This window comes from Acromyrmex echinatior, chromosome 2, assembly GCF_024713525.1.
Source record: "Acromyrmex echinatior isolate Ae372 chromosome 2, ASM2471352v2, whole genome shotgun sequence".
In the NCBI taxonomy this organism is placed as follows: Eukaryota; Metazoa; Arthropoda; class Insecta; order Hymenoptera; family Formicidae; genus Acromyrmex; species Acromyrmex echinatior.
The window spans coordinates 9,285,527-9,298,887 of NC_141853.1; the positions used below are offsets into that span (position 1 = coordinate 9,285,527).

Below are 13,361 nucleotides of genomic sequence, written 5' to 3' on the forward strand. Positions count from 1 at the left end.
CTTCGTACTTAGAAAGATGTTCTCTAACTACCGAGATCTTGGCACGATAATTTTCACCGAGGAAAACAAAGAAAACGATGCCCGAGTGTTTCGCTTAATGTCGGATTAAATCGCGCGAGGCGAAAACAGTTCAGCGTTTGGAAAGAATTTATGCGTTTGTTTACAACAAAAGTCCCCGTTCCGTTGAACATTTCGCTTTCCCCCCCCCCCCCCCCCGAGATTGTCGACGAGTTTCAAAAGTCCCTCTTTCCCTCTGTCGTACTGTAACAGGAAGTAATATATGACGTTCCAGTTTACCAGGATACATATTTTCGCGCACGTACAGATACATTTTTCGTGGCAACGCGTGTCCCGTGTTGACGATTTATAACAACCCTTATCGACGTGGCTGTGGCCGTAGTAAAACCAAAAATCAAGCTAATGGGCCCATCTACATCCCGGTTTTACGTTTCCACAGCCTGTGCCGGAACACACCGTCGACAACGACAGAAATGCACATATCAATTTATTTACGTAATTTGTTTACGTAACACACAGTTATACGAGCGGAGTGGCTCGAGAAAGTCACTTTATATTTTACTTCTAAATATTTTTGTTCCGTACTTTTCGAACTCTCAATGCGGACGTCATTAATCGGGGTAAACGGTCGATTTATCCGCATCGGCAATAAGAATTTATCAAATTTCGATTTTATTAATATTTACGTAGTAGGTTCAAAAGTTTGCAATCCGAGAATATAAAAAAGATAATAAAATGAAATAACCATTTTTATTTCTTCATATAATTGCTTTTTATTTCAATACGTTTTTTTAGAATAACTACATTTTTTATACTGCTAAAAAAAATATTCTGAATTTTTATCCTTAAAATGGTTCAACACTGCGGAGATCACTTCTCCATTCCTAGTAAATTTTTTTCCATGTAAATCGGACTTCAATTGAGAATAAAATAGCTTTGATAATAAAAAAATAATTTTCAAAATTGAAATCCAATTTGCATGGAAATAAATTTATCAGTGATAAATTAATATCTACAGTGTTATAAATTGTTTTAAAAAGAAAAATTCACAATATTTTTTAATGATACATAAAAATGGATATAGATAAAGGATGCTTAAATTATATATATATAAATAGATGTTTCATTTTTTCAGCTTTTTTCTATTCTTAAACTGGAAACTTTTTGATCTTACCACGTTATATATTACGTCTTCTTATATTTTATATAAAATTGCATCGGCATGATATATTATTACGCTCTTCTACTGGAATGGAATGTAGCGATCGACGACTGCGTCGATCACACGCAAACACGGAGATATCGAAGCAAACGGCTAGCAAGCATATTTCAAAGAGCTAAGTTCCCGGAGGGAGCATTCATGTACGAAACTTCGACTGACCTGTATGATACGCAGAATGAGCGTACTGTTCTGGAAATCATACTCGAGACTGAAGTGGATCTGGCCAACATTCTCGCTCGGTTCCGAATTATCAATGTACATGTCGACCAAGGAGATGGACCTGCTCTGTAGAAACGCTTTCTGAAACACATAGATCGCCGAAGCTATTATTGCTATCGCTTCCTTTCAATTTCGTGAAAGATTCTTGGAATTTAAAATATATTTTGCTAAGAAGAATATGTATAGTTAGAGAAAAAAAAGAGAAAGAGAGATAATTTGTACTAAAATGTAAATCTTAAAATCGTATTACAAGAAAAAGATCTGAAACAGAAAGAATTAACTGTCATTAAATATCATGTTTGTCTCTAACACGTGAAAATTTACCGTCTCTGTATCAAGCTACAGCGTGTACAACTTAATTACATCGCAAGAACGTAAATATATTTTGTTGTAATTACAGATCAGTTTCTACGTTAAATAAAATTGTGTCACTTATACGTTATTACAATTAGTCTCAATTTTACTCTTAGAATGCAACATCGTGATAATCTCCAATTATATATATTTATATAGAGTTAATGGCAATTGCATTTTAATGATTACTGTTCTAGCTTTGAAAAATAATAGTCCTTCATATATTTTAGATATAATTATAATCTATGTTTAAATTAAAAAATCTATCTAAAAATGTCTAGCCCAAAGATACAAAAAAGTAATAAAATGAAGTATTTTTATTTTTCAATATAATCACGTTTTACTTCAATATTTTTCAGAACGATGAGTAAATTTTTCTGTACCTTTTTTATCACTGATAAATTTTTTCCACGAGAATTAAACTTCAATTTTTTAAATAAAAAAATAATACTAGAGAGATAATAATCACTAGAGAGCTATAAAATAAGTGAAGAAATAATCTCCGCAATGTTAAATTTTAAGGACCAAAATTTTTAATATTTTTTGGTGACATAGAGAAATAAATTCATCTAAAAAATCTATTAAAACAAAAATTATGTCAAAAAATTTTAAATGGTTGTTTTTAGTTTATAATCTTTTTTATATCTTTGAACCAGAAATTTTTGAACTTTGTTACATACTTATAACTCGTATTAAAAATTTTTGAGACAGAATCTTGTATAATGTATAATGTACCGTATAATGTAAAGTACATTTTCCATAAAAAAAATTTAAAAATTACATGAAATATATATAATAAAAATAGATATATACGGCATATATATTATAATACACGATATATAAAGTTACAAGTAAAATTTCATCCCGAAATCTGAGGTGGCAAATTATAGATTGTACGAGATTTGCGATGCTCCTCGAGATTACCTCGTTATCATGATATCCGCGTCGTCGCGTCGAAGATCAAGATGAACTTTAGAGGGCTTACCGAGGGATGTTCTCCTTTGACATTCTGCAGTTGCTTGTTTTGTGGCCCGGCGGTTGGTGTACGGGGTTCTACGCTTCCGGCATTGCTGGCGCCGCTTCCTGGTGCCGCTGTTGCTCCTGCTACACCGCTCGCGGGACCGCCGCTACCACCTGCCGGAGATTTGCTAGAGGGACTACCGGTCGTCCTGAAAAAAAAAAGACGCGAATTCATCATATTACATCATCCGCGTGCGCATTCACTTCCGATGTGATAATTGTTTTCTTTTTTCCTCTTCTCGTCTTCTCTATCACTTTGGAAACGGAGTGATATCGCAGGATCTCCTGGGACAGCGTTGGAAAGATACCGAAGTGACATTTGACAATGTTTATTCGTTTTATTAATCTTCGAAGTCTAATTATTGTCACCAAAAAGGTTTATAATTAGATATCAAATTTTTATATCAGATATTTTTTTGCAGACATGCACAAAATATGCAAATTTGCACAAATATGCAAATATGCACAAATAAATGTTTTAATGAGACAAATCTATTTTTGTTATTTTTCAACCTGCTTTCCAAAAAAATGAAATTGAAAATATGAAATAAGAATCCGACGTCTACTTATAATTTTGAATATAGCTTATCTTTACTGTATCATTTTTTACGTAATTACTAGAAAGAGTCAGTCTTTCGTACTCGTTTTGCATTATTTTTCGTTTCTATTTTTCTTACAAAATTCCTTTTAAGACATCGATCTAATCTCTACAAACAGATATTTCAGCTTTCATACACACCATGATTTGTTTTATTACATTGTATCACTTGTATTATAATTTCATATACTTTGAGAATATTAAATATTTAATCAAATTAAATATCCAATTGATTAATCCAGAATTACGAAGCGTGGAAATTACGCGATTGTTTAATTTTGACCTATGCTGCACATTTATACAATTAAATCTGTCGCCCACAATTGATTCTGACAATTACCCGCCGTACGTTTTATTTTACATACAATGTTAAATTAATATGAAAGTACGAAGAAATAACGAGATAAATATTGTCATTATAGCGGAGTTAACGCTTTAGAAACACCTGATTGATTCGAAACTTGCTGACAATTAGGGGGACTGGGATTCTTGTTGGCTCCCTCCTCCCTCTGTGATGCATGCACAGGCTTATCAACAGTGGCGTACATACATCCCAGCGATACGTTTCTATAACGTACGCTAGGCATAATAGGCGACCTAGGATCTAGATAAATCTTATCGCTCCGACTACTGTGTCGCATCTACTGCGAGCACACTATGCTGCTAATCGAGACAGCATTCTCTCGCAGGCACGCAAGCCGATACGCTTCCAGCATGTCATCGGCTTATTAATAGTTGCTGTTTACCAGTCGCAACTGCGGAGCGTCCATAACTGTGCAGAAACAGCTGAAGCCACGGCAGGGAAAAAAATTAATTTACTGCATGAACATTATAAAAAATAAAAAAAAATAGGAAGGAAAAAAAAATCGATGCGAATATGCAGGCTTAGAACGCTCGGTACGGAGCTAATGATCTTGTCTGTTCTACAAAAGGATAAAAAAAAAAAAGAATAATCGCAAGTCTGACAAAACAAAAAGGAAGGTAATTACGTCATCCAGTAATATGGAGATGCTCTTATTAGATAACTATACAGATCGAAGTATACAGGTTGTATGTAAGATGCACTCAAGCTCCGTGAATGTATAAATCACTGAAGCATTGAAGAATAACTATTGATACGTACCTATACAAATTAATATATAGGTATATTGATGTAAGTTATATATCAAATTCCGAGATGAAATGAGTACAAACTATTCTGCTAATTAGTCGATGATATAACAAATGCGTTGTACGTTCGTTAGTATTATTTTAACTAAATTTGTTATACCCGTAGCGTTCGCATGCTTTTCTATATAAGCTCCAATTTATGCAGATACATATACTTAAATAATCTGCAAATCTATTACATCATTTGTCGACGTAACCGATGTCCATGTTGTTCGTACAAAATGCAAAAATGCAATCCCGTGCTTTTTACGTACTCGCAGAAATCAATCACGTCATTGAACAGTAACATCTATCTCTCGCTCGTATGAAAGGGAAAAATACACATTCGCATAAATTCTTTTTATCCGATTAAAGCTCTCATGCACAGCAGATATATTTTATCGGATCGGCGAGCTCCCTTATTTACCGCGATTCTCTATTCATAACTCATAAATAAGAATGAGAAAAAAAATCCGCGTGAACGAAGTGTCCCCGATATATAGGAAAGTACATCGTGCAATACCTACGATAACATAACCGGCATAAATTTAAATGACCGTCGTCGCCGAAACGTCGTATCAAAACGATTGATTAAAAAAATCCAAGACTTCGCGCAAGATTGGTTTCACATTTCCCTAAATGTTATAAATAATTACGAAAAAAAAAATTACATTTCAGCGGAAAATATGTTTAAATAAACTACGAAAATTTTGCCAATATTGATGAAATGCTTGTTAACTCGCTCTATATCGTTGGGTAATACCTGTCGAGTGTTTAAACAAGTTTGCATGAAAATTAATGCTCTGCTGGCGTTTTATATTTCGATATAGAATGAATTCACGTAGTAAGATGATACACGTATTGGATTTACGAGAAATTGAACAAGAGAAATATTAAAAGTTAAAAAATTCAAAAATATTAAAACATAATTCTTGTAAAACTAATTTTCTCATCTCGTTTTGCACATTTAATTAAAATACATATTCGCGTAATTGTCTTGTTCAATAATAAAATCAAACAAATCATATACTAATTAATTTTGATAATTATATTCCCGCGTTATTATTTTCAATCTAATGGAATATTCCAAAATACTAAAAATATAATATTAAATTATAATATTAAAAGATCAAAAAGACATAACGATTCTCAATTTAGTTTTAAAATGGCTAAAGGTCTAACATTAAAAACATAATATAACAAAAATGGGATAATATTATATTACAAATATTACAAAATTTTATATCGCAGACATTCTCGTATTTAAAAATACGACTTTGTGTTAAAAATTTCGGTTTTATCGGTAATTGCAAATTCTAATTCATCGCTGTAATTGCTCGATATATATATCGTTTCAATATTACAACCAATTCTCAACAACTACGCCATGAACGATAATTACCGTAAGACGTCGGCCCGTTTCATCAATATACCTCTGGGTAAACAGGAAACTTGAGCATACAAATTTGCTTCGATACCGCTTCATAAACCGTCGTCTGGACGCTTGTGTGTCGGCGCACGGGAGAATTTCGGACCTGTAATTCGAACTAACGCGGCAAGCAAACGCGACATTTAAGCGCATTTGCAAAAGGTTAAGGGCGTACAATAGGTAAATCGTACCGGGCGATAACGGAAACGCCTGCGACACGTTATTTTCAGCCGTGGCTCGACAACACGTAACTAGAAACCGTACAGGATTCAACCGGTGCCGAGCGGATGCACAGCTGGAGAGGCTCATTGTATTCAGCTCGAGTGAATGGCGACCGCGCACTCGCGGAACTAAGTTTTATGAGAATAGTGTAGCAGAAGTTTCACCGCGGCGTGTACTCGTATTTATCAGAACACCTGCCGTGTATAAATAGCATAACTTGTATTCCAAAATTCTGAGACTAAGAGAGGCTAACGCGTAACGAGAGGAAATCAGTTCTGGAAAATCAACGTCGATGGAAATCAAATTTAGTCCCTCGCAATTAATTTCGCCTTAAACCTAAAATAAAAGTATGGAATCATTATAGCGAATTCTTTTTGAGATTTTTTTACATTTTTTTTTACTTCGTCTAATTGTCAGCGAGATTTCATATTGATTAATTCTATTGGTACATGCAACGTCTTCCTTTTTTTCTAAACTAGTGAAACATACAATCGAGTGATGTTGACTCGAAGTCGTTAAAAAATATCGAAAAACTATGTATCCATGTAATGCTAACAGCGAACGTTTATGTTGTAAATGCTGTTAGTACGACGTCGCTGGCCGTGTAAACAAGATCTTTTGTATCTATTCGATAGCAGGCGTGTATTAACGTATGTATCGTGTGTATTTGTGCAGGCGAACAATAACAGTGAGGTTCCAGAGTAAAGAATAAGGTAAATCCAGTAGTGATCCGCGCACGCGAACACCGATCGAACTGAACATCCTCGAGCAGAAAGCGCTATCACTACTAATAGTAGACTGTGAGAAATACTTGACAGTACAGTAGCAGACAGGCATAGAAGACGGTAGTTCGAAAAGTAGAGACTGTGGAGTTTGTCGTGAACACAAACGCCGACTACAGACAAGACAAACAGCGTCGCAGCGTAGTAGTCATCGATGCTCATCGACGGGCAAGACAAAAGAAGCTGAACGAGCTTCTTCGACAAAGTAGAACTACTTACACACAGTTAAAGTAGCGCCGATCGGTGGGCAGTGTAATCCGTTAGAGAAGAGAAATCGGAAGAGAAGATAAGAAGAGAAGAGATAAATGAAGCGCAGCATAGAAAAATGAATCGTTTATTAAAAGTGTCGCATTTTATTTCGCACAGAGATCGTTCATACTTACTCTAATTGCGCTCTGCGGTTCCGATCGCATTACAGTGAAACGAAGAGGCATGAAACAGAAAAAGATCAGTGATTAATTAATTAACTGGACACACGTATACATACAGGCACACGCCGCACGACGAATGTACGATACAGTATTTGTTACATCGGACAGAGGAAGGTAAAGGAGCATCGCACCAATTCGGAGAGACAACATACAACATTAAAAACGTCGTAAAAAATATCTCTTACAATTTCAAGTTACGAATGAAGAGAATCACAAAGAAGGAAAGAAAAAAATGCGTGCACTGACACATTCAAGGACGGTTCTCGACATAGAATCCGTATTGTCAGTCTCAATAGCTTATAGACAATGCGATAGTGAGAAACATCGTCGAGCAAACGCTGCAGCAAAGTAGTAGTAGTTAACGAAGTGATAATATCTTCCAACGTTAACCCGGGCACAAAGAACTTTCAATACCCAGAATGCTCGGAGTTAATTGCCGTCTCTCTCGTTAAAAATGGAAACTTAGTAGAAAGAAAAGGATTCGTAATAATTTTATTAAGTTAGATACGGCCGTATATTTCCCTCTTCGTAATTGCGCCATGTAAAATTACTGCTCAGGTTGTTACTTTCTAGAGATTGTCAGTGGATAATCTGTAAATAATAGTGTCGACCTCGATAATAATTACATCAATTATTTCAAAATTCATTTTCATCGTCTTGAGCCTTTCAGCTTAGGGAGTATAAAGTTTAATCAAACTCCTATGAGTACGTATATAATTTTGCGCATGATGTAGTCAGTCAGTCAGAAATTCTTATTTTATATCTAATGGTTAATATAATGACAATCAAAAAGGAATATCTCATATTAATATCATATTATTCATTTATTAATATAAAATTATTACCTTTCAGAAAAAGAATAATGTATCATGTAAAGCATATTAATGAATCTGTTATAAGCCGCTATTGTTTATTATATTATATTATCGTAGTTATTAATAATATTAAAATTTCAGATTTATTTAAATCTCTTCGAAATCCAATAAAAATATGTGATATCATACAGCAATGTAACTAGTAAAATTACAAACGGGTTGAGAGAGGAAAAAACGTTTAAAAAAAGAAGCTTTCAATTTTTTTTAACAAGAAATATATATAGATATTTTTTCGTATTATGCATCCGTGTATCGATTAGGTAGGGCCATTAACTCGTTTCTTATTAGAGTATATCATCCTTTATGACCACAACCGCGGAACGCCTATCGATATTCAATAGCCACATTTGACTTCGCATTATTGCGGAATTATACTGTATGTACATATATATATGTGTATGCATGTATTTGTTAGGAATTTAGTAACTCTGAAACACGAAAATAGATACATGTATTGATAAATGAACAACACTCTATGGGATACAATATGCGATCTCGCAGATGATATCGTGGAAGTTTTGATATTAAATCAACCATACACCAACATTTCGCTCGATTCGCGCGCATTACATACGTTACTATATTAAAGATTAGAGATTCGCACATACATGAGGAAATCAATACATGTACTTGATATAGTATTTTTGTGTGTGTGTGTGTGTGTGTGTGTGTGTGTGTGTGTGTGTGTGTGTGTGTGTGTGTGTCAAGTAACAAATGTTTGGAATTAACTATTTACGTAGTCGTTTTTATTCCAACGTATCGACACCTCGATCTGATATATCTTCAAGATTTAAATTCACGTACAGGGATTTTATAAAATCTACGAAATTAAATAAATTTCACATCAAAGATTTTGCAATTTGAAATTGCGATTCAAAAAAATCTTAAATTAAAACTTATACGATATTTGCCGGATTAATAATTTTAGGGAAAAAAGATATATACATATATATACATAAAGAGAAAGTTACGTACCAAAACCGTTTAAACATTTTAATTCCATATTATAAAAATACATAATATTTTACTGTATCTCTCTCTTTTGGATTACAATTATTATATTAACGTTATATTATTACAATTATAAAAGTACGGTTTTTTTCTTGTCTAAATTATCCTAATCGGTCGCGTCAAGCTCATTCGTGCATCGTGTTGAAACTTGTAAGGAATTAGTGCCACATTCTTAACATATACAATAAACTTGTCTTTGAACTAATCATATTACTTTTGTTAATCTTTTTCAAATTTTAAAATACCTTGTTTTTAAATAAGAGATTTTTTTATATATAAAAAAAGTGTTCTTTCACGCATCAAAGATTTTTTTCCTTGTCTAAAGTGTACCAGAAATGCAGCGAATATAATGATAAAAAATTAATATACTTAAGTAAAATAATGAAACTTGTGTAAAAAATAAAAATAATAATGTACGGTCATCTCATGTATGAAACATTAAAGTGGCTCATATTGTTTCGTTAGATACCCACAACATGATGTTTCAGGAATTAATAACGTTGCGTGTAATACAAGCTATACACACACACACGTACTTTCTACAGGTTAATCGATAAAGTTACTAAGTAGAGTACAATATAAGAACGAAAATGGCGCGCATACGCCACTCTTTTGTTACACTCGATTTAACTCGATGTGAAAAACGAGCATGAGCATTGAATGTATCGTACAACATATAAAAAAAACTAAATTAATTAAAAATGAATAATTAATTGAGTAAACGCTAACTGTTGCAGTTTTAACTTAATTGTGAAGTGAAATTCTACGTTATAATTTTCATTTTAAAATCAACAAGATCGATTTGTCATGTCTTGTACCGGAAAAAAATTATATAATTAAAATTATATTAATTCTTGCTGAAAAAAAACATCTCCGGAAAGCTTCGCAGAATGAAATTATTTTAGAAACTAATTAATCTTAAATTATCAAGTTGAAACAGAAATTTTTGTATTTGTAGACTCTACATCGAGTTCTACATCAAGCGTTTAAGTCAAATAAAGTAATCTTAGAGAAATTTATTAAGTTGGAAATACTAAACCAACACACACACACACACACACACACACGCACGCACACACGCACACGCACACGCACGCGCACACGATAATAAGAGATCGTCGTAGAATAAAACTTTAATAAGATCACAGAAAAGATCTAAGAAAAATTCAATCTCTTCATCTTAATCATAAAGAAGAATAAAAAACAAAATTATCGATAATATAATTGATAAGTACCTAGCTCCTTATATATCTTATATCTTTTATATATATATTAAAGATTTCTTCTTATATTTCTTAAATTATAATATTCTTGTATATTAAATTTGGTGAAATTCAATCCAATAAAATTAGATAAAAGAGGTAAATTTTTGTAGATTTTCTCTGTTTCGTACTTTTAATTAATATAAGAAAGATTTAATAAACAACCCCCTGTTTCGCTTTTGATTCGCTATTTGATGTAATTTCAAGTTGCAATTTCAATTCGCTACGTCACCTGTTCGTTATGCCTTAACGTGTTTCGACGACAATACGTGATTAATTTAACGGCGTTATCATTCCAGGACGTGAGTGTGTACCCAATCTGTTGCCGAATCGTGAACGTACCAACAATGTTACCTTACCATTTCAATTACATTATTGAAACGCTGTTTACAAAAACGTCACGCCAAAAGCATTCTCTAAATATTTCCTACTACAATGTTAGAAAACGTGAAATAGAACGACCGTAAATTTTATCACATATTTGTTTGTAATAAAATCAATTTATTTAAGAGTGAATGTAGGAGATTATTTTGCAAATTATAACTCTCTAATTTAAATTTTTTATTTTAAAATTTTGAAAGACTTGAACTTGAAAAAACAAATTTTTTTCTAATTACGACATTATATCTCTTTAAAGAAAATAAATTCTTCTTACCATACTATAACGTATCACCAATAAAAAGAAAATATTTTATATATTGAGTTAGTAAAAATCATATTTTAAACTATTTAAAACATGCTCAATTGATGCTTTTAATATATTTTTTTAATGATACTGTTTAAAGCATGTATGAAGCATTAAAAATATATTTTAAAAATACAATGTTTTGTTCTTTAAAAAAAAAAAATATTTTCTCAATCCTGTTTTATATGATAAAAATGAAGATAAGTCACAAAAGTCACAAGTGTCATTTTATTTAAAAATCACACTAGTTTTATCTTGCCAACGACACTTTCATGAAATATACGATATATTACGGCGCCGATCATTCCAATAAATAAAAAATATTATGTCAACTGAGTGTGCAAATGGCACGGATTTGCCAGTTTTCTTGTTTTGTGTTAAATCGAGAAACGTTACGACGCTTGGCAAAAGAGCAGAAATTGCTCCTGTCGTCGCAAAAAGGCACTGAAAATACTGGAAAAACGGGAGCGACGGCTTGCCATTTCGCGATGCTTCTCCGAGTGTCACGAGGACGATTCGACTGCCCGCCTCGAATATTTTCAAATCGAGGGTGGCTACCGAGAGAGATAGATCCCGATGGATATTCCGAAATTGTTCGCGCTCAACGGGACGTCCTTGAGGACCATCGATGTGTAGTAGAGTACTTTCTCACGCTGATACACAGCACTCCTGCGGCCTTTAACCCTATTGCTGCGTTTTTCCGAAACTCTAAAACTGTCACGTTGACGCGGAAAGTATGAAAGACGCTGAAAGGGCTTTTATGCATCTTTTCTGCACGACACTATTTCACTGTGTTTATGTCCGAGAAATCGTTCCAAGGCAAGGTCACGTTATGAAAGGTAAACTGCCCGGCTGTGTGCATAATGCATATTACTCTGACCACATCCGTTAAAGAAAAAAATGTAGCACCGCGTTCAAAAAAATAGCAAATATCCTACGTATTAAATATTGTGTTCAAAATATTAATATATTATCATATACGAAAAATACAAATAACATAAAAAAATAATTTAATAATATTAATACATTAATAATTAATACACATATTATCATAATTAATATTTGTATAAAGTAATAAATTGTTTACTTTTAATTCTTCATAATTAATACATTTATATAAATAGTAATCAATCTTTCAGCGATTTCAAATGTCGTCTTATAATTGGAATTTTTCTGCTTTTCGCAAAATTCCAATTATTACAGATATGTTATATAAGGTTGAATGTAAATTTTAATACATACAAGTCTTTTGTGGTTGAACTAGTATACACTTTTAGAATTTAAGGTAAAATAAGTATATATTTGATATATATTTGATATATATTTGACGAAAGCAAGAAAGAGAATTCTAGTTTAATAAAAGGGAATAAAAGAGACCTTTTATATATTTAAAAAAGGGAATAAATAATAATTTCAAATGTCAATATTATATGTCATGTTGCACATAAAATGTTAGTCAATATAAAATCAAATTAAATTACAATGTTGCATTATTCTTAAAGTTTTTAATTCCTTTGAATGCGCATTAAAGACTTTTCTGTAGGATTTTCCTCTATCTACAAGTATATTGATAGGTTCTTCTATTATCGCAGGCAATGAACTGTAGAAATTTGTACTGTTCTGTATCGCGCTGTCTATATAATGCTTATCTATAAATGCACTTATAGTCTCGTAAATGCTGCTTATGCTCTTTGTTACGAAAATACGTACACTGCATACATCGTAAACGGTACTTTACCTGGTAGTGTAGTATTCGAAGAAGGCAACGAGTATCTCCAACGATCTTGACACTGCAGCCCACATAATTTTCACGTTCCAACGAATCTCAATCAGCTAATCTAATCTCACTAGAGGTTGTTAGTACTTTCATGGAAATTCCAGTTCGCGAACCTGGCGAGGTAAATTTAATGCATATTTCAAGCGATTCTTGTATCGCTCTCTCATCGTTAATCCTCGTTGCCGATACACATCATCCGATTGCAAAATCGTAAAATTCGAAAAAAAAAAAACAAAACAAAATACGACACAACGGGCGATCGACCGATACTGCTTTATTATTTACTGTACAGGCGGGTGTAAATTAA

At 32.9% G+C, this 13,361-nt stretch overlaps 1 protein-coding gene across 8 annotated transcripts in view; it reads right to left on the reverse strand.

Moving 5' to 3' along the window:
• Syt7 (Synaptotagmin 7) overlaps positions 1 to 13,361 on the reverse strand; it is a 172,399-nt gene that overhangs the window by 12,532 nt on the left and 146,506 nt on the right. For 4 of the 8 annotated variants that reach the window (XM_011059385.2, XM_087403065.1, XM_087403064.1 and 1 more), the window contains 3 exons: positions 7,397 to 7,408; positions 2,799 to 2,982; positions 1,400 to 1,540 (listed from right to left, as the gene is read on the reverse strand). In XM_011059385.2, the coding sequence (XP_011057687.1) occupies positions 1,400 to 1,540; positions 2,799 to 2,982; positions 7,397 to 7,408 (337 nt within the window). Of the gene's footprint in view, positions 1 to 1,399; positions 1,541 to 2,798; positions 2,983 to 7,396; positions 7,409 to 13,015; positions 13,168 to 13,361 lie in introns of all 8 variants that reach the window. The other 4 variants (XM_087403063.1, XM_011059387.2, XM_011059388.2 and 1 more) reach the window with 3 other exon arrangements.